At 37.6% G+C, this 21866-nt stretch overlaps 3 protein-coding genes across 6 annotated transcripts; 2 read left to right on the forward strand and 1 right to left on the reverse strand.

The window, feature by feature from the left end:
- The first annotated feature begins 70 nt into the window (after nucleotides 1-70).
- LOC129453959 (putative C-type lectin domain family 20 member A) lies at nucleotides 71-9313 on the forward strand. Of its 2 annotated transcripts, none has more exons than XM_073861676.1 (6): nucleotides 71-199; nucleotides 283-344; nucleotides 4486-4863; nucleotides 7611-7961; nucleotides 8529-8614; nucleotides 8737-9313. In XM_073861676.1, exons 2-6 carry the CDS (start codon nucleotides 311-313, stop codon nucleotides 8872-8874), a joined length of 987 nt encoding a protein of 328 aa, XP_073717777.1. In that variant the 5' UTR covers nucleotides 71-199; nucleotides 283-310; the 3' UTR covers nucleotides 8875-9313. The 2 variants fall into 2 exon arrangements, with proteins under 2 accessions (XP_073717777.1, XP_073717778.1); XM_073861677.1 differs by having other exon boundaries at nucleotides 4489-4863.
- Nucleotides 9314-10940: 1627 nt separating this feature from the next.
- Nucleotides 10941-16271, forward strand: LOC129414563 (uncharacterized). Of its 3 annotated transcripts, XR_012365799.1 has the most exons (4): nucleotides 10941-11031; nucleotides 12791-15185; nucleotides 15344-15449; nucleotides 15530-16267. XR_012365799.1 is itself a non-coding variant. In XM_073861673.1 (2 exons), exons 1-2 carry the CDS (start codon nucleotides 15009-15011, stop codon nucleotides 15692-15694), a joined length of 342 nt encoding a protein of 113 aa, XP_073717774.1. In that variant the 5' UTR covers nucleotides 14130-15008; the 3' UTR covers nucleotides 15695-16271. The 3 variants fall into 3 exon arrangements, 1 of the variants encoding a protein (XP_073717774.1); XR_012365800.1 differs by lacking the exon at nucleotides 15344-15449; XM_073861673.1 differs by lacking the exons at nucleotides 10941-11031; nucleotides 15344-15449 and having other exon boundaries at nucleotides 14130-15185; nucleotides 15530-16271.
- A 2529-nt stretch (nucleotides 16272-18800) lies between these two features.
- On the reverse strand, nucleotides 18801-20311 carry LOC141359638 (uncharacterized; the record flags this gene model as incomplete). The annotated part of the gene is made up of 1 exon (XM_073862395.1): nucleotides 18801-20311. A coding segment is annotated over one exon (1122 nt), but the record flags the coding sequence as incomplete, so codon positions are not given.
- Between the last annotated feature and the right edge of the window lie 1555 nt (nucleotides 20312-21866).

The following is a 21866-nucleotide window of genomic DNA, read 5'->3' on the forward strand; positions in this document are numbered from 1 at the left end:
ACTTAAAAATGTAAGTGTGTTTTTTACACTGTAAGGGTTTTGTGTGTTTTTTTCCCCAATACCTCTCTACAGTAAGACACGTCCCCAAACCCACATTTTGCATCAGTATTTGTGTAGGTAAAACAAACCAAATGAAAGTAGAGAACACAAAGTAAAGAGAACACCGCACTACTGCTTGATCTTCAGTTGGTTGATTAAGGTAAACACAGATGTTTTTTTTATTCACTTTACTGATTTAAATGTATTTGTCATGATTCATTGTGTTATTTTTAACTGTTTCAGATTCATCACACACTGTAAAACATCAACAATGGAAAGACTGATTTATGTTCTGCTGATCTCAGGTCAGTGTGTTTAGGGGTCTTGTGAAGATTAGTTTGATGTGTAGTAATTAATGATAAGGGAATTGTTGAGAGGGTTTTCATCACCATCAGTGTTTTCTAAATTCATCTACACGTCACTCAAAATCTCATGAAAAATATCAAATACTAAATAACAGATAAAACATCAGAAGATTTATTTATGGGTTAATTTTTTGACCACATGTTTTAAATATATGGGGCATTTTTGTCTTAAAAATTTCTTTGATTTGTACAAATGCATAACACATTAATAACATAATTTAGGTTTAATTTTAATTCACAGACATAAAAATAATGGTGTCTGTACTGAAATCCCAAGACTAGACTAGTCATCAAATAGACTAAATATATGTGTCTTATAAACAACAAAATAATGGCTAAATGATTATTTTTACTCCAATATAACAGGTTTTCATAAGAGAATGTTTTTTACTTTAATTACATAACGTAGACCAGTGGTTCTCAAACTGGGGTCCGGGGCCCCCAGGGGGGCCGGGAAATGGTGCCAGGGGGCCCCCAGTTTTATGACATTTTATAAAATACATTAATTTATCATGAATTCTGTGTAATTAAACCTAATAAAAATAAGGCTACTAACCAACAGCACTACTTTGTATAACTTAATATGTTTTGTTTAATTAAAAAGTACATTTTAGAACAGTTTTTGTCATAATTTTCTTTGGGGGGCCGCAAAGAATGCACCGTACACAAAGGGGGCCGCACGCGGAAAAAGTTTGAGAACCACTGACGTAGACTAACCCTTGGTCTGTACACAACGATGTTCGTACAGATGACCTTTAACCAAAAATAACTCAATAAATAATTAAAGGTCAAACATAAATAATACATTCAAAATATCTGTGTCATCCTCATTTCCCCATCTTTCATCCACGGCCAGAAAAGAGGCCCTACCGTAAACTGTTTGTTGATTATTTAGTAAGTCTGCAGGGTGTATTTGAAAACGGCCGGTGGGCAAGCATATGCTAACAGACTGCAGCATCGGGGGGAGACGAGTGGGGCAGCAAATATGTGGATTAATGCTTTTCATTTTTTTTCATTTTCATTTTCTCTTTTATTCTTTTCATGAAAATGCATTATTTATACAAGGCACATACAATTCATTTTGACTTTTCCTTTACATTTCCATGATCAGAAAGGAGCAGATGGAAGAATAATATTCTTATATTTATTTGCCCCCTTTATAGACATAAATAGTAGATGGCATTAACCTTGTTCCCTCCACCATCACCCATAATTTATTAACGTAAATAGTAGATGACATAAATATCACCAGAAAGAATATATTAACTTAAATAGTAGATATCATAGCATTATTCCCTCCACCATCACCCAAACTGCAACATATCTAATATTTATTTAAATGTTTTAGAATAATCACATACAGTCCAATTCAAAATTCAATTTGATATAATTCAAGTTGTTTCTTTCTGTAACTCCTTTTAAATTCTAAATATTTATAAATTATAAATGTATAAATCTTTCCTTAGAAAATTCCACGCTTTTACTCCAGCAACAGACCAACCCATTTGTTTCAGGGTTGTTCGTGCTGTTAGATGTTTAAAGTCATACGGCCGTCTATGATTTCCATCTTCAGAAGTGTGAACAAATAACTTGTGTAAATCATATGGAAGAGCTTTGCTTCTAGCTTTAAACATCACTAATAAAATGTGTAATTCTACAATGTCTTTAAATTTTAATAATCCTGATCTAATAAAGAGTGGATTTGTATGATCTCTATATCCTGCTTTGAAAATAATATGAATAGCTCTTTTCTGTAAAATAAATAAAGGCATAGTGTTACTATGATATGTATTTCCGCATATTTCTAGTTTAAATAAGGCAAAATTATTGAACAATATAACATTTTCATTGTATTATACGGTAAACTGTATTTAACCTTATTCAAAATAAATAGGCTTTTTGACATTTTATTTTTTACATGCATTATATGACTTTTTCACGTCAATTTCTCATCTAAGGTAACTCCTAAAAACCTAATTTCAGACACCTTCTCAATATTTACATTGTTTATAGATAAGCTGACTTCCTCCTTTCTTTTATTCCTAAATATCATAAACTTTGTCTTATTCAAATTTAAAGATAATTTATTTACATTAAACCACAATTTTAGTTTAACCATTTCATCTTCAATATTATTAGCTAAAGTTTTCAAATCATTTCTATATAAATCTGTGTCATCTGCAAATAATACATAGTGTCATTTTTTTTGAAACCTCACAAATCTCATTTATATAGAAAATAAAAAGTTTGGGTCCTAAAATTGAACCTTGTGGAAGTCCACATTCAATATTCAAACATTTTGGCCTATAACCGTCAAACTCAACATATTGTTGTCGTTGTACAAGTCCTCTAATTCCATAAGTGTATTTAGAAATAAGAATTTGATGATCTATAGTGTCTTTAAATCAATGAACACTCCTACTGTATATTTATTTCTGTCTATTGCAGTTGTAATGTCTTTAAGTTTTTATTCATATTTTATCACAAATTGTTACATATATTACCTTTTGTTGAAAAAACTGATTTGAAATGGAAATATTAAATGTTCAAAGTCAGTTGCGTTCGATGAATGCTTAGAGCCACTCGGGCATCACGTCTATCAGCACCATGTATGCAGTGATTATGTCACGACTGGTAACAGGAGTGAGGACGCAAGTGCAGGGTTCACCATGAAATAAATAACATTTATTAACAGAACGTAAAATAAAACAACAGGCGGGTAAACTCAGGAACATCTAACAGAAGGAACAGGAACAGACATGAACACAATGACAATGACAATGATCCGGCGACACGTGAGAAACAGACAGCAGTATAAATACACAACACTTAACAGGGAACAGGTGTGATGAATCAGTCCATGAATTGTCCAGGTGACGTAATCGGAGACACACAAAACATGACACGGATCACCGTGACATGACCCCTCCCTCTAAGAGTGGCTACCAGACACTCACATGAACAAAACAAACACAAAAGTCTGGTAGCAAGAGTCCAAGGGAGGGGTGGAGGGCTTGAGGACCCTGGCGATGCCGGCAGCCGCCGGGACGAAACCCACAGGCCGGTGGGCCGGACTGCGCCAGGAGAACCGGAGCGATCGCTCCGAGAATCGAGGCAGACAAATTACCCCCCTCCTGGGAATCGCCGACGATCCGATGCCCCCCGGAAGTCATCTCCCGTCCCCTCGCGGAAATGGGGACCCTCACCTCGGTAGCCACCCCGGGGAAATGGTCGGGCGTGGTCCGTTCCGGTTCCCCCTACGAGCGGGACGGTGGTCCTCCGAGGGACCGTCGACGACGACGACTCAACCGTTGGGGGACCGCCTGGGCCGGTCCTCCTCCCGCAGGCCCGCAGGAGTGAGCGATCGCTCACGGTGGTCCGCAAGAGACATCGGGGCTGGTGGAGAATGAACCCCGATGTCACTACTCCCCCTCGACGAAACTCCTGGGGGAGCCGCCCTCCGTGAACCCGCTGCGTCCAGTTTGTCCGGATCATTCTGTCACGACTGGTAACAGGAGTGAGGACGCAAGTGCAGGGTTCACCATGAAATAAATAACATTTATTAACAGAACGTAAAATAAAACAACAGGCGGGTAAACTCAGGAACATCTAACAGAAGGAACAGGAACAGACATGAACACAATGACAATGACACTGATCCGGCGACACGTGAGAAACAGACAGCAGTATAAATACACAACACTTAACAGGGAACAGGTGTGATGAATCAGTCCATGAATTGTCCAGGTGACGTAATCGGAGACACACAAAACATGACACGGATCACCGTGACAGATTATGTTTAACTTAACCTTCATCATGCTTTAACAAATAAAATAAAAAACATCACAATCAAGTAAAATAAAATATGACTTCATCTTTAATGTCCATTTTCGCAGCTGAAATCAAGTTTGCGCTCTGTACAGATTTCAAATTTCATTCCTATTAATGAAATGTCTAACATATATTTACATTTAGCTTATTGTGCATTTGTGGATTTAAGAAATAATTGTGAAACTCTTTATATTTATTTGTGGTTCAGAATTTAGAATCAATTTTGACTCCATCATTTTCCTCTGAGCAGGACTCTGTCCGTTTATCCACAGCATCCCGCGTGGGTACCTCCTCATCCAGGAGCAGAAGACCTGGTACGAGGCGCAAGCTTACTGCAGACAGAATCACATTGATCTGGCCACTGTTGAAAGCAGTGAAGACCAGGCAGAACTACTAGCAATTGAACCAGCATTGACTTCAGTACCCTGGATTGGACTCTACAATGACATCAACAGCTGGCGGTGGTCTAATAAAAATGAGAGCATTACATATGAGAACTGGTATAGACCTACTGGGGAACCGAACAACTTTGATGGAAGAGAGACATGTGGGTTTTTTGAAGCTGCAGGCACTTGGCAAGATATCTACTGTGATATAGACAACTATGTGTTTTTTTGTTACAATGGTAAGTATGAAATATTTTCAGCTCTGATTGTGTCTCTGCTACAGGCAATGAGACAAATATCTTTATTTTACTGCAAACTTTTTACGGATGTTACTGTGGTTTTTCATCAGATGCGAGTTCCACGATTTGCACGAGTAGATCACATACAAAGTCAATGCAAAGACGCGATCAAATGCTTCCTCGCGTGGGGCAATGCGAATGATGCTATAAGGTGGCGCGTTTGCCGTGAAAACACACGCTATTCGCATCAAACGCGTCTTCAACTCGAAAATATTCAACTCGAGCGAAAAATTCGCATGACACGAATTTAAATCCCGCGAGTAATCTAGAGCGAGCAACGCGATGCGATTGCACGCTTCGCGTTTGGTGTAAACCCACAGTTACCCCTCGTTCAGACAGCCAGCGACATTATCGCTGTGTGTCGCTTGTCTCTTTCAATGAGGCGTTTCTAAATCTGCTTGTGATAAACAAATGAGTACCATCCACTCCAGTAACTGATGAGAGAAAGATGACGTGAACTCCACTGCTTCGTTCTTATTGGTAGTCGCTCCCGAAAGTCGCTCGACATTTGCATAAAGTTAAACTTTTCTCGCGTCGCTGGACACGCCCATACGGTCGCCAACGGTCACTGTCGCTCGTGTCGCCGGAAGTCGCCAGGTTTCCATTGAAATGAATGAGATCGTGTCGCTCTGCTTGTCGTTGGCTGTCTGAACGAGGGGTTAGGGTTCGGTTTACTGATGTGAGTTTTTATTTAAATCATGAAATCAAGGTGGATAACATATACATTTTTAGATTATAATAAAACACCAAGCGACAATGTTAAAATAGAAATAAAGATAGAACAACAAAAATGTTTGGCATTAAAGGGATAGTTCACCCAAAAATGAAAATTCTGTCATCATTTACTCATCCTCATGTTGTTACAAACCTGTATAAATGTCTGTGTTCTGATGGACACGACTGAAGATATTTTGAGGAATGTTTGTAACTAAACCGTTCATGAGCCCCATTTTTTTCTATACTATTAAAGCAATAAACCCCTCGAAGCAGTGGGTTACCAGTGCATTTTATAACAGCTAAGGGGCGTTGTTAGGCACGACGCGAAGCGAAGTGCCTATAACCCCCTTAGCTGTTATAAAATGCACTGTAACCCCACTGCTTTGAGGGATTATTGCGTTTATAAAACGGTTCCTTCATATGCATAACGTTAGCAGGATTTTATAAAATAAAACACAAATAAGTTGTAATTATATTAGTACAAATATTACTCTTCCGCCAAACAAAGTAGTTCCTCAGAATCAAGTGAGACTGAAACAGAGCGCAGTTCCCAGGGGCGTTGCACAAGATCTCGGGCCCTATGCATAGGCAATCCTGATGGGCCCCAATGCCCCACCTCCATAATATATTCCAGACTTTTCAGGTCTGAGAGATCAGGAATTTTATCACGGCTTAGAACGCGTTTCAACCAATCGGAATGAAGAACCAGAACTGCCCGTTTTATAATATTTTTTATAGTATTCCATAGTACTAGTAAACTGTTGCCTACAATCCGTGTGTTGTAGTCCAAGAAAAGAGATTTATGTTGAAGACGATAACTCGCATCATCGTTTACTTTGAGGGTTGTACCTTTTGCATATCATTAACATTACACACCAAAGGAAATTTTAAAAAGCTTGTGTTTGTTAACAGCCGGTATTATCACTAATGATGATCGAGTATCACTTTATTATCTTGTTTATTTAACATTGAATAAATGTTCAAAATGCTTCAGATAGAGGATGCATTAAGTATTGGTGTGCAAATTAACATTTTAAATCAGTCCCTCCAGAAAAATGCAATTATGTGATTGCATGATTCAACACGTAAAGTCTGCATATTTATGCTGGGGACGCATTTTTTCAAATACGCCGCACTTTTGCAGCATAAATTGCAGATTTCCATGTGCAAAATATGCAGGGCTTGCATGACTTCATAATCCCCAAATTTTCGTAGCAAAAATCACATATATCTTGCAGAAAGTTGAAAAATTTTGCATTTACCTCACACAAGCGCAGCCATGTCCCCTGTTGCCATGGGAATGTTATGAAGTGATGTAATTATGTGATGTGAAAATCATTGAAAAACTGAAAACAGTTGCAACAAGTTCTCACAGTTTTTGCAAGTTCCCGCAATTTCATTGCATAAAATTGCATAAATATCCTGCATATTCCATCGCATTTTTTAAGAAAACGTGCCGCAAGATCAAGGATTTTTGCCCACAACAATCACAAAAAACTCTGTTTTTCTGGAAGGACTGTTAAAGGTGCAGTGTGTAACTTTTAGAAGGATCTAATGAAAGAAATGCAATATGATATACATGTTATCAGTGGTGTATAAAGACCTTACATAATTGTTTTTATGTGTATTACTTTAGAATGAGCTGTTTTTATCTACATACACCGCAGGTCTCCTTACATGGAAGTCACCATTTTGCATCGCCAAATGCTAAACGCACACACTGCTCTACAGAGCGCAATTTGTCACTACTTTATTTTGTCTTAAATCACAACATGTTTGTCCTGTGGCGGCCATAGCTTCTCGATGCATTTCGGTAAACGGTGGACTGAGTCGTTGGTTACAATTCACAATCTTACTGCTAGATGCTGCTAAAATCTACACACTGCACCTTTAAATGTAAATGAGTTATAACAGGTGTGGGGAGCCCCTGATCTCTTCATACATTAACAACACCATTTGTCCTATAACAGAGGACCAAATCGACCCAAACCGGTTTGTTCTTATCAGTAATGGCTGGAGGAACTGGTATGATGCTCAGAGTTACTGCAGACAGTATCACACAGATCTGGCCACCATTCAGAATTCAACTGAGAACAACCTGCTGAAGAAAATGATGGGACCTTATGGAAGAGCGTGGATTGGTCTGTACAGAGACTCATGGAAGTGGTCAGATGGGACAAATGTCAACAACTACCCCATAACCTGGATGAGTGGAGAACCTAACATAGTTGGGTTGAACCCATCTTGTGGAGTTGAACGTCCTGGTGCTGTCATAAGTGATGAGATCTGCTCAGACCCCCATTCTTTCATCTGCATGCACTGTACGTTTCATGTGTACAGATATCATAAATACACTTGACTATTTACTTATTTATTTCCACAGTCAGCTCCAAGGCTGTTTGAAATAATTAAAATAATTTGCTGTCATATGGAACAGACCTGGAACTGTATCAGTGTTTATTTAGAAAAAAAATGACTGCACACATCATTTGTCCGCCAATCAGAAACACGCATTCGACAGTGATATTGGTGATTTAATGATTATTTTCCATAGGGATGCTATTATGTCATACTTTAAAGGGATGAAAATTACCCTACAAGTTAAATGATTTTCGTCACCTAACGCCACTCTAGTCACAGTATAGACGATTTCAGCAGTAACAACATAAACAAACGTCTTTCGTGGAACAAACATAACTTCCGGTAAACTCCGCAAAGAATCAAAAACAACAGAGTCATTTTAGAGTAAAATGAACAACACTTAGATGAACTTAGTTAAACCACTAGCCACTTTGGCTCGTGAGCAAAATATCTATTGTTAAGCCCTGGTCTTGTTTACCTCTAGTTGAGTTGACATGGACGACTCACAACTTGTAATGTTTTAACAGTTTCTAGGAAACAGATTGTGCGCGTGGAGGTGAAATCTGCTCAAAATCTAAATAATCCTGCAGTGATGGAGATCATTATACAGTGGGTAAGTGTTGAACGATTTGTGTTAAAACACACACAGTCGATCTGTGCAGTATAAAAACACAGACACATTTTATAAATATGAGACACTTTGTTGTGACATTGTTGATTTATTTCTTTGTTTAGATGAAGCAGAAACTGAAGGATTATGGGATAGAGAAGGACACAAGACTGACGTGGAAAGTTCAGTCGGATGGAAATGTTTTTACACCAAAACTTCAGCGTGAAAATGTTCAGCAACGCTGCTTAAACTTTTCTCTTTAGTGTTTCACAGTCAGTATCTGTGATCTGCAAGAAACTTGCTCCTCTTTAATAATTAGATGTTATTTTTATAATTAAATTTATTATATGATATTCCAATTGATTAATCAAATGACCACATGTATATGCAATATCTGCATTCAATTATTTGCATATTATTTAATATTACAAGACAAGAGTAAAACATTTTATAAAGTGTTATTAGACGCCAATATATATTTTTTATCAAGAAATCACAAGCTCACACTCAGCCTTGTGTAGTCTTCTCTAAACACATATGTTTGTATTGAGTCTAATAGCAGCTGTAACAACTCATAATGTCATAACTGTACAGAATGTAATAATTTACAAAAACATAATAACATCTTTATCCTGTAATGTAATTACATGTGAAATTTATTACACAAATAAACTCAATAGATAAGGTCAAAATGCTATTATTTCAATGTTTTTTTTAACAAAACCTGTATTGTACTGCATTTAACATTTTGTTGTGTCTGTGTAATTACATATTTTAGTAAATTTTTCACACAGGGCCATGTGGGTTTAGATTCTATTTTCCCTTCATGATAAAAACTTTCATTTAAAAACTGCATATTGTGTTTACTTGTGTTATCTTTGATCATTGTTTAAATTTGTTTCATGATCTGAAACATTAAAGTGTGACAAACATGCAAAACATGAAATCTAGAAGGGGGCAACACTTTTTCACAACACTGTAGATCTTTCAGGGTGTTTTGTGCACTGCAGTTCATGTGACAAGAACCTATGCGCTTAACATTTTCCACACATTCATTTTTAGGCACGACATGTGAATGGCCCCTTATTGTATTTATTATTTACTGGCAGTCTATGAAAGGTTTTACTGGATGGATGTGTGGATACAGATAATGGGTGCACGTGAGCCACATACACAATAGGCTCTTGTGCGTGATCAAAACAAATGTTTTGTAGAGATTTACTGCGTTTCTACCAGTTATTATGACAACTATACAAACTATGCCGGCCTTTCTGGATTTCATAATAAACATTAAAAAGCTAGTTAAAACAGCACACACATGTGTCCCTTACAATATGACTAACATTAGTAGTGGCTCGTTGCCAGAAGTTTTACACAAATGAGCTCAAAGATGGCGGTCCCCACATTATTTCAAAAATAAGGTGGATATAGCCTGACTATGTCTTTTAATTTCATTTCGCAAAGCAAAATAGCAGAGGATGGTATTACCAAGCTTAGGTGGATAGGTTATAAAAGAAGAAGAGATGTTTTTAAAGCTTTGAAGTTTTAAGCTTTATTAAGCAAATTTGTTTGGCTGCACTATAATTTCTAATACTCTGTATACTTATTTTTATTTATATAAATTATGTTGTTGAAGTTGGTGTTGAATTTTATTTTATTATTACTTTTATTTTATGCAGATAGGTTCTCTGTTTTTTTTTTCAAAATGATAGAATTTGTAAGCTAAGATAAGCAAATGTTTAAATACAAAAAAATGTATAATTTGTTAAAGGCATGAAGTTTTGTTGGGTGATTGGCATACTAGAAAAAATAACACTTCACATTGCTGGTGTACTTTTGTTTATTGCTGTTTATTCATTTTAAGTTGAAATCATGCTGACAACTCCCAGTTAAAAAATTCCATCTTCTCCCCTGTGAGTGGATTCATGACGAGTAATTATTATAGTCACAATTCTGGACTTAAATTTTAAATTAAACACTTCCATATTAACTAAAAAATCTTGTTTCATTCATTGTAATTTCAAGTTTTCCCTGTAGGCTTGAGGTGAAGTGTCTGCTTCATGTCCAGTAGATGGCGGTAATGACACGTGTACGTGATGCGAGCCGTCAATAAAAAGAAGGAAGAAAAAGAAGAAGATTCGTATAACAGGAGAAGGGATTAAAGATACTCAGGATGCTGTCGTGGTTATTTATTATTATTATTATTTTTCCTAAATTTAATTTGTATTATTATTTATTAATGTAAAGTAGATCATTTCCATGCTGCATACTCCGATACAGCAGGTGGTGGTATGCACCTGATAAGTCATGGTTGCAATCTGCCATAAAACGAAAAAGAAGAAGAAGAAGATTCGTAAGCAAACGGAGGAGAGGAGAGAATCACCCTTGAAACATTTTACAACCTCATCAGATATTTAAAGGTTAGTCACGTGCAAGAATATCAGCAGTTTTCAAAGTTAGTTGTAAGCAGGGATTGAAGGTTGAACAAAATCCCTTACAAAAATTATCCATGTTTTTTTTTTTGTGGTAAAAGTGTAGTAACCATGTTTTTTGGTGTATTGATTACTATCAGCAAAACCATGGTTTTACTAACTTACAGAAGTTACAGTAATCATGGTGTAGCTATGGTTTTGTCAAAACCATGGTTCTTTTGTGGTAACCATGTTTTTTTAACTGGAGTCAAACCATGTTTATTTTTCGTTAGGGAATTGCCCCACCTGACCAATTGCACCTGTCGTGATTTTAATCAATTGTGAAAATGAAATAAATGTGTGAATTACAGCTTTACACGTTTAGATTTGCTCACATGATACAATCAGTGATCTACAGTATTTTTAGCCCCAACCGAGGTGGTGCTAAAAAAGTATCGGGTACTGCACCCACCCTGTGGGAAAGTAAGGCAACCCAAACCGTGGGGTACTACTATGCAATGGAAAAGCACCACTAGTCTGAAAGAGATTAGGATAGGAGGGCAGATACCGGTAAAATAAATGCCTTAGCTAACCCAAATGCTTCTATATCAGTGATGGGCTGTTAATTTTTTTAAATGTGTCAGTTTACAAAGAAAAGCTATTTATTTAAGCAAAAAAGTTGCTAATTATTAATTAAAATTGCTAGTTATTAATTTCAGCAGGGCTCCAGATGAGACTGCATGAGCAGTTGAATTTTTTTCTAGTTGATTTTTAATTTTAAAAGACTAGTAGATCACAAACACACAAAAATTTGTGACCCATGTTTTTAGCGCTTATTTGCATGACACGTCTACCATGCGCTCAGTAATCCACCGATGGTCTACGCTTCCCCACGATAGATAACTAAAGTGAACTCGCTGTATGGGGTAGGGATCGCCCGATATGGATTTTTTTTAGTGCCAATGCAGATACCAATTTTTGTTTCATCAGCCTTAGCCGGTGACCTATACAGGCTGCCGATATTTGGAGCCGATACTGCTTTTGCTCACTCGATTTACATCATAAAAATGACACGATGATGCCAAATGTAACAAGTCTCAATTTATAAAAGTAACATTTATTGAACTTCAAAAAACTATATTTAACAAATAGTAAAAACAGGTGAGGGTGCTATGGAACCATGAACTGCGCTCTCCACAATGACGAGGAACTATCAGCAAAGGATATCTAGCACTTTACTACTACAAATATATATAGAGGTGAGAAATAAAAGTCCACTTTGTCCAGCTATGATCAGCTGTTAGGCCGAGCTTTTGATGTTGTCATGAAAAGGTTGGTTGTTTTAGTCACATGACCTGCAATCGCTTGCGGCTTCCAGCACTCTGTCTGTAAATAATGCCGGAAATAAACTATCGGCGAACACAGCAGCCACGTATTGGCCGATGCCGATACACATAAAACTCACAAAAATTGGCCCGATATCGACCGGCCGATATATCGGTCTATCACTAGTATGGGATGTTTAGTTTTAAGGGCAGTATCAAATGAAGCTGTTGCTGCCACCTCATGGGGTAAAGAAAACTCCCATCCTAAAGCTTGTAAACTTTATTGATGACAGACTGCCTTGCAGGTATCGGCCGATCCACAAAATAAATGACTCTAATCGGGAGCTCAAACTGTATTTGGGACATCAGTATTGTAGTGTATTTTTTATAAAGCTGCATTGCAACAATGCTAAAAGTTTTTGATAATTGATTGTTTATTTTAGATACGATGGAAGTAAAAGAGAAACTGACTGGTGAGAGGCCACACAAATGCATTCAGTGTGGAGATGATTTCATTCGAAAAGGACACCTTAAGTTACATGAAAGGATTCACACCGCTGAGAAAACATTCAGCTGCCATCAATGTGAAAAGAGTTTTACAAGTTTAAGTAAACTTAAGGTACATATAACAACCCACAATGAGGAGACGCCTCAGATTCATGGGATTGAGGAGAGTTTTGTAAATGAAGAGGAGACGTCTCAGAGTCATGCGCTTGAGAAATGTTTTGTAAATGAAGAAAGATTTGCAGACCATGTAAGCGTTCACACTGAAGAGAAACCTTTCAGCTGCCATCAGTGTGGAAAGAGTTACAAAATTAAACGAAACCTTAAATATCATATTAATACTCACACCGGTGAGAAACCGTACGAATGCCCTAAATGTGGACAGGGTTTTTCACACGTAGCAAACCTTGCCGCTCATATAAGAGTTCACACGGGAGAGAAGCCGCACAAATGCACTGATTGTGGAAAAAGTTTTACACGCAAAACAAACCTTACGGCTCACGTGAGGATTCACACCAGAGAGAGACCCTACACCTGTCCTCAGTGTCAAAAGAGTTTTACTATGAAAGAGCATCTTAAGAATCACATATTAATTCACACTGGTCAGAGACCTTTCATTTGCACTTACTGTGGAAAGAGTTTTGCACGTCACACAACCTTTAAGGATCATAAACGGATTCACACCGGAGAGAGACCTTACACCTGTCCTCAGTGTCAAAAGAGTTTTACTTTGAAAGAGCATCTTAAGAATCACATATTAATTCACACTGGTCAGAGACCTTTCATTTGCACTTACTGTGGAAAGAGTTTTGCACGTCACACAACTTTTAAGCATCATGAAAGGATTCACACCGGAGAGAAACCTTACACCTGCACTCAATGTGGAAAGAGTTTTATGGACAAAAGACAACTCAAGAGTCACACAGCACAACATACTGGCGAGTCGCCTTTTACTTGCCTGCAGTGTGGAAAGGGCTTCTCACGAAAAATACTTCTGAAAGAACACATGAGACTTCATACAGGAGAGAACACTTTCACGTGTACTCGCTGTGGAAAAAGTTTTACAAATGCATCAAAACTCAAAATTCACCAGCAATCTCATTCTGAAGAAAAACCATTCAGCTGTGTTCGGTGTGGGAAGCCTTTCAAATACAAATCAACCCTTAAAGCTCATATGAGGATTCACACTGGAGAGAAACCTTACAGCTGTCCTCAGTGTGGAAAGAAATTCAGTTATTCATCAAATCTGAAAGTTCACCAGCGCACTCATTAGGAAGAAATCATTCAACTGTGATGAGAGTAAAAAAACATTTTTGTCAGCATTGTTTCTAAGAAGACCCCAAGCACTGCAAAACTGCTAGAAATTTGCCCCCAAAATTCAAATTCATCCTTATTTAATCTCATCTGTACCGTGTGTGGTTTCCTTTCTTCAACTGATGACTTCGTTCATACTGCAAACATTAATGCTCAATTCCGTTTTTTTGCAAGGCCGTTCACATTTCCAATTAAATGCGACCTTTTGTGATCTCCTGTGTGAACGTGAAATGACCCAGAAGTGACCCGCATGCGCAGAAGAGTACTCAACGGTCAACGACGTCACTCGTTGTTTGCGGAAGTAGTTAACGTTAAAAATGTATGTCAACAACAGTGTTGTGAACTGCGGAGCTCTTTTTGCAAAGTTATTTTCCCAAGAAAAAGTCAGCACAGTTTCAATCTTCTTGCTTTAAGAAGAAAATTAAAAAGAAGGAGGAGAGCAAGGTTTTTGGCCATGGCGTTTTTTGTGGAGCAGTGTTAGCAACGTCGGTACAGAGAAACGTGTGGGTGCGGAGTCACAGCCAGGAGTGGTGGGATACTGATGTGAGTGGCTTTACTAATACAGAATTCATCAGTAACTTTCGAATGACCAGATTCACCTTTGATTATGTTTGTGAGCGCCTTCGATTAACTCTGTCACGGGAAGAGACATGTCTGCGGCGGCCCATAACAGTGCAGAAACGTGTTGAAGTTGGAGTGTATTGGCTAGCAACAGGTGCGTGCTATCGTACGATAGCTAACTGTTCGGCATAGCCAAGTCTACAGTCTGCTCCATTGTACACGAGTTCTGCGAAGCAGTTCGCCGTGTCCTCATGCCCCAGTACATAAAACTGCACAAAGAGGATGACCTGCAAGAGGTCATTGAAGGCTTCCAGCAGAGATGGGGTTTCCCTCAGTGTTGAGGAGCTATTGATGGGAGTCATAATCCCCATCATTGCTCCAGAGGATAACCACGCAGAGTATTTCAACCAAAGGGTGGCACTCAGTTCTGCTCCAGGGTGTCGTGGATCATCGGTTTTGGTAAGAAATATAGATATTGTTTTTATAATAGTTTAAAAGTACTGTACTTGCCTCAATTTCTTTTGGTAGAGCCATACATCTGCAAGAAGATTATCCTTGAAAATACTGTACATAGGACACTGTACACTGTTCAGTAATTTAACACTGTCTTCCAACAGATTCACCAACATCTATGCTGGATGGCCAGGGAGTGTTCATGATGCGAGGGTACTCTGGAATTCCCATGTGTACTCACTCACAGAGAGAGGGGAGCTTTTTCCACCAGTGAGTAATCTAGTAATAGTGATTTATAACGTATACAATGTCTTTAATTATTTTGCTTTTTTGTGCTTTTAAATCTTAAGGACACTGAGGAGATAATGGGCGTTCAAGTGCCAATCATGCTGCTCGGTGACCCGGCTTATCCCCTTCGAAGCTGGCTGTTAAAAGGATACTGTGACACAGGGACCCTGACAGCTGAGCAGAAGTACTTCAATGAGCGCCACAGCAGAGCCAGGATGACTGTGTAGTGAGCTTTCGGCCGACTGAAGGGCCGGTGGAGGTGCCTTGCTAAACGGTTTCTCTGGTCTCCACCATAATCACTGCATGTTGCACACTCCACAACGTGCACGGGGAGAATTATGAAGAGGCTGGTGGAACTGTTCCTCATGTTGAGAGATGGGCTGAAGGAGGGGGATTTGTAGATGTGCAGCCATCAAGAGTCAGAGAAGCACTGACTCAGCTTTTTCTTAGCCAACGTTGAGCCACAAACTGGGCTGTCACAATAATTACAATATCATTCAACATTTTGTACTTTTTGACCTCAATGTTTATCTGTACATATATTTGTTAGTTAGTTTCTGTGTCATTACAAGGTCTTCAATATTTTAATAGCTCAATATATTGACATTTGTTTTAAAAATCTTGCATCATTTGTTTGATGATGTTACTTGACTTAAAATAAATTAAAGTTGAACTTCATGCTTTTAAAAGCCATTCTATGAGATGTATAAAAAATTAATTAAATGAAAATACATTTTATTTAGGCCTACTCTAGAATTGCATGGGATGCTGGAGCTTATTTCAACGCACAATTGACACAAATAAAATGAAATAACATCAGGAAATGTATGACTTTATTTAAACATTTAAGTCAAATTATCCAACAAATCACAGTTCAAGAAAATGATTTCACAGTACAATCACATAGGTATAAAAGAAAAAAATAACATTTCTTTTTGCATTTTACTGTAATATGTACCTGTTTTCTTGAGTTGGAAAACGATTAAAATACAGCCAAAAACATACAAGCAGTGGGTGTGGAAGATGCATGGCTGTTCACAGATGTATCTTCACTTGCTGCAGAACTTTCACTACAGGTAGAGGCAGAAGGCGAAAGAGCTAGAAGGGTCCCATCACCTGTGTATGCATTTAACAAACTGCCACACATCGTATTTCAATGTTATAAAGTTAAGCCACAGTAGCCATGTGCAAATAACCCACCTGTATCACCAAAAGAGCCACTAGCTACGCTGGCCAGCTGCGGGACCTGGGCTCTCCTCCTCGGGCTCCTCTTGGACAAAGCAGCTGTCCAACAGGCTTATCCCCCAAAATGCGGTCCAACTCTTCGTAAAATGGACAGGTGATACGTTGACGGCCACTTCGTTTGTTCCAGTCTTTAACCTCCTTGTATTTGGCTTGGAGGCTTTTAATTTTTCGCTGGCATTGAAGCCAGGATCGTCTGTAACCACGCTCGGCCATTTCGTGGGAAATATTTTCGTATACCGCCCGGTTCCGATAAGAGCCCTCGAGTTTGGCCTGAATAGAACTGTCACCCCAAATATTAATCAAATCTGTGACCTCGCTTCCCTTCCATTGACTGGACTCAGCAGCATCGTCCTCCATGGTTGTTGTTTCTTCTTCTCCTTCCCACCTACTTCAACGTAGAATTATGAGGGTTGTAGCGCATCAATGACGTACGGGTCGGATACATGTGGCCTGGCCGTTCAGACGGAGGTCACATTTCAAAAGATCGGATACGTACCTGATTCAGGACCACATACCCAAGTGGCCTGGGTCACATTTGAAAATATCAGATCTGTGTCGTTCAAACTGTCATGAAAACATCAGATACAGGTCGCATAGGGGCAAAAAAATCGGAATTGGTCGTTTCAGCCTGCAGTGTGAACGAAGTCTTAGATTTTTATAAAAAATATTCTATCCTTATATGTGACCCTAGACAACAAAACCAGTCATAGGGATCGCAATATTTGCCATATACAGATACATTTGAAAAACTATTTGAAAATCTAGAATCTGAGGGTGCCAAAAAAATCTAAATATTGATTACATTCAGGATAAACTATTACATGCATGAACTTGCAGTTGTAATTGTAGGTGTTTCTTTTTGTGGGGGGGGGGCCAGTGACTATATCTTTTGGAAGTTATTAGGCTTTATTAGCCTACTTAAACAAGGGATCACCAATCAAATTAAAAACAAATTAATCCACAAATTGCACCCTACATGTTTCAAACATTTTTGGGAGTCCTTAATTAAAATAATCTACATTTTGCACAGTATAGCCTAGTCATTTAGTATACATTTTCTGATCTATGTAATAATATAAAATATCTAAATGAACAAAGTATTGCAATGATTTGAAATAACCATGATTGTAATACTTAAAAATTTTCAGGCAGAAAGACTACATAGACTGATGAGACCGAGCGATGCTTGCTTTTTCTAGAAGGAAGTTTTACTTTTTAATATTTCAATCTTCAAGACAACATTTTTAACAAATTTTAATCATTTTCTCATTACATATTGTATTATTTAGCAAGTTAAAAGAGTTAACTTTAGAGTTGACTTGGTAACGTTTTACCTACAGCTTGAGCACAAACTCAAATCAACACAAATAATTAAGTTAAAATATAAATACATTGAAATAAAGATATACAATTTAATGAAAGTTAAATATAATACTAACATTAGATTAAATAAACAGAAACAAATGGCTCCTACATTTACTAGATTCTACAAATTGTACCTTTAATGCAAGCTGAAATATAAAATATAGGCGGTAACGGAAATTATTATTTAAAACTTTATTAACGAAAATAATTACATTCCGGTAGGGCCGCCATCTTAGACTCCTCTGTATTCAGGAGAGAGTATTAGCGTAGTGTACGCACTTTTCTTAGTGACGTATGACAAATTCGGAGGGCGGGGGCACAGAGCAGCAGCAGAGTAACCTCCGTACGCTGTGTAAAGCTCTGATCTTGAATGCGGACGCGACTGGGATGGCGGCATTACCAGATGCGAGTTATTTTGGTTTATAAAGTTCCAAATGTGGATATTTCTACAACAACACCACGTGGATTACCCTCAGAAGACCTTTATTTATCATCCTGGAGCTGTTTGGATTTATTTTGTGAAGGATGGATGCACATTTTTTGGACTTGAAGGTCGTGGACCCCGTAACTTCACATTTGATTAACTGAAAGATCTAAAACATTTTCTAAAATAACTGAAAATGTCATTGTCTGAAAAATGATGGACATATGCATCTCGGACGGCTTCGGTGAGAGTAAATCATGGGTTTAATATAATTTTTGGCCAAACTATCCCTTTAATTTTTAAGAGGTTTGGGTAGTTCATAAATGACCGAAATGGTTTGGAAATACTTCAAGAAATTATCCAAAAATGGTTTGTCTTTCATCAGCTGGCTTTCCGATTGGGTATTGTTTTTTTTCACATGACAATCTACAGAATGCGTGTGTGTATTTGTCCTCGAGGTTTAGAATATTCAGAATATCAGAGTATTATGAAGCGAAAAACACAACGGGAAATCCGCTATAAACAATAGATTAAATATGATTATTCTAGGTTTCTCGGGGGCCGAAGTGGCTGCTTAACAGGCTTAATGACTGCTCGGAAACTATAGGTGTGAATTTTATTTATGGGGCATTTTTGTAGCTGCACCAGTGCTAAGCTGACTGAGAATGACTATTTCTGGAGCACTGCTTTATGAATCTGAGGTGGTTTGTGACTGCTTTCCACAACATGATTTTTTATGTCTTATTACACCGCTTGATGAAGTGAAACTCTTTCCACATAGTGGACATTGATGCGGCTTCTCTCCAGTATGACTTCTTTCATGTCTCTTACAGTAACGTAAATCAGGGAAACTCTTTGGACAATATGAGCACGTGTATGGTTTTTCTCCAGTATGGACTCTCTCGTGTCTTTTAAAGTCGCATGAATAAGAGAATCTCTTTCCACAATGTGAACATGTGTATGGTTTTTCTCCAGTATGGATTGTTTGATGTCTTATCCACTGAGATGCATGAGTGAATCTCTTTCCACAATATGAACATGTGTATGGTTTCTCTCCAGTATGGATTCTCTCGTGACCTTTCAAGTTACATAAATAAGAGAACTTCTTTCCGCAATGTGAACACACAAATGGTTTTTCTCCAGTATGGATTCTCTCATGACTTTTCCAGTTACATAAAACAGTGAATCCCTTTCCACAATATGAACAAGTGTATGGTTTTCCTTCAGTGTGGATTCTTTGGTGCTCTCTCAAAGCTGTTGTTTTCAAAAACGATTCTCCACACTCGGAGCACACATGAGTTTTCTGAGGCTTTTCATCAGTATGAGTGCGCTGGTGAATTTCGAGATTTGCTGCTCTTGTGAAACACTTTTCACAGTGAGGGCACGTGTAAGGTCTTTCACCTGTGTGAATTCTGATGTGACTCTCAAGCAGTCTTTTCTGTGTGAAACTCTTTCCACATTGAGGGCAGGTGTAAGGTTTCTCTTCAGTGTGAATCCTTACATGACACTTCAGGCTTTCTTTACGTGCAAAACTCTTTCCACACTGAGGGCACGTGAAAGGTCTTTCACCAGTGTGATTTCTTATGTGACTCAGAAGCAGTCTTTTCTGTGTGAAACTCTTTTCACACTGCGTGCAGGTGTACGACTTTTCTTTGGTGTGAATCCTTGTGTGCGACCTAAGGTTTGATTTATGTGCAAAACTTCTTCCACAACGAGGGCACGTGAAAGGCTTCTCTTTACTTCTCGTAAAAAAATGTCCACACTGATGGGAACCGACTGAAGGTTTGATTTCTCTTTTTTTTAGTTGACATTTTTACACAATCAAGAGATTTTTCTTCTGTGATAACATCATGAGGTTCTTCTTGTCTCTCCTCTACTTCATTCAGGCCCAGAGATTCCTCTTTTACTTCCATCGTATCTAAAATAAACATTACATTGTCATGTATTTGAAAACGAATTAACTTCAGTTTTATTATAGCACTTTATACAGCACTTTTCAGAGCCTTGACTTGTGACAAAACGGCTTTAAAGAATACCTCACGGCTCTGTTTTGGGACCTTTTTGATTCATTGTTTATCTTCTGCCCAATAGTAGTATTTTTTTGGAAATTTGGGATTTAATTTAATTGTTTTACAATTACAGTAGAATTTATCCAGTTAAGGGGTGTTCTACCACAGAAAAAATTTTAGAGACATTATTTTAAGGTAAACTACAAAGTGTTGCATTAAATTGCTATAATAGTCCATGTTTAAATGGCCATCCCAGTCAATCTCCAGACACCAAACAATCGTGTAAACACACTACATTTATGCAAGTGTTGAGATAGGGATTTAACACAACGTGAGAATAGTTTCAAGCCTACTTTTGTTGTACAATGTACAAAGTTTATTATGAAAGTAGCCAAATACATTTTTTGGCAATTGAAGGCGCAATGAATACAAAATTATATTTTTTTACTTCCTATTATTAAAGATAGACAAATATCTATAAATAATTATGAATATATGTATAAACATGCCTTAATGAAATATGGATCTAGAAAGATGGCGATCAACCAATTCAGCACCATGGACAGCAGCTGCTAACATCGTTAGTCTTTATTTAAATGATTCTTTATAGCACGCAAAGATAAAGTTGTGTAACAGGTGTTATTCAAATGAACATGTCCACGTCATCAGGTCACAGGAAAAATAACTAGAACTACATCTCAGGCATTATCTGTAGTACATTAAAAATGCCTTCTGTTAAAGGAAATATCTTCCTTTAAATTGAGCTTTGTAACTCTGCCAACCCTTTTATGCTCAAACTGCTACATTATACTGTAACTACAGTAAAAATAGTTGAAATCCATGAAAGGCGCTCTTTAAAGATACAGTAAACCAATTCATTTGTCAATCATATTTAAGAGAAAATCCCTCTCTGCTCATGACTGAAGAACTGTTGTACTTTATATGAATCAGTCTATATTTAATGCATACAGCGAAGACTATGAAGTGTTTTAATTTTAGTACTTTTAACATACATAAGCCTTTATTAAGGCATAATAAATTGCTCTTTGAAGAATGAATATTGGTTAAGCTTATGTATTTGATTCTCTATTAAAACAATGATATACCTGATTTAATAATATAACAAAGTCAACATCTGTTACTTGATCCAAAGAAAGTTAACAGTTACAGTCATCATCAGAATCAGTATCGGGCATTGGTATCGACCAAACATGATGACAAGAAATCAGTACTCGGTATCGACTTCAAAAATCCTGATCCGATTATCCCTAATTTTAACTAGCAAGAAAAGTAGAACAGCATTCACAAATAAACTGTTAAATGTTGTAAACTTGAGGTAAAAAGAGTAAAACATTG

This window comes from Misgurnus anguillicaudatus, chromosome 23, assembly GCF_027580225.2.
Source record: "Misgurnus anguillicaudatus chromosome 23, ASM2758022v2, whole genome shotgun sequence".
NCBI classification, from domain to species: domain Eukaryota; kingdom Metazoa; phylum Chordata; class Actinopteri; order Cypriniformes; family Cobitidae; genus Misgurnus; species Misgurnus anguillicaudatus.

What these genes read in the sequence shown, in the direction of transcription:
- LOC129453959 (XM_073861676.1), top strand. Translation starts at nt 311, where the DNA reads ATGGAAAGACTGATTTATGTTCTGCTGATCTCAG. An exon ending in TTATGTTCTGCTGATCTCAG is followed by an intron (nt 345 to 4,485) that starts GTCAGTGTGTTT and finishes TTTTCCTCTGAG; the next exon opens with CAGGACTCTGTCCGTTTATC. An exon ending in TGTGTTTTTTTGTTACAATG is followed by an intron (nt 4,864 to 7,610) that starts GTAAGTATGAAA and finishes GTCCTATAACAG; the next exon opens with AGGACCAAATCGACCCAAAC.
- LOC129414563 (XM_073861673.1), top strand. Translation starts at nt 15,009, where the DNA reads ATGACCTGCAAGAGGTCATTGAAGGCTTCCAGCAGAGATGGGGTTTCC. An exon ending in GTCGTGGATCATCGGTTTTG is followed by an intron (nt 15,186 to 15,529) that starts GTAAGAAATATA and finishes TTAAATCTTAAG; the next exon opens with GACACTGAGGAGATAATGGG.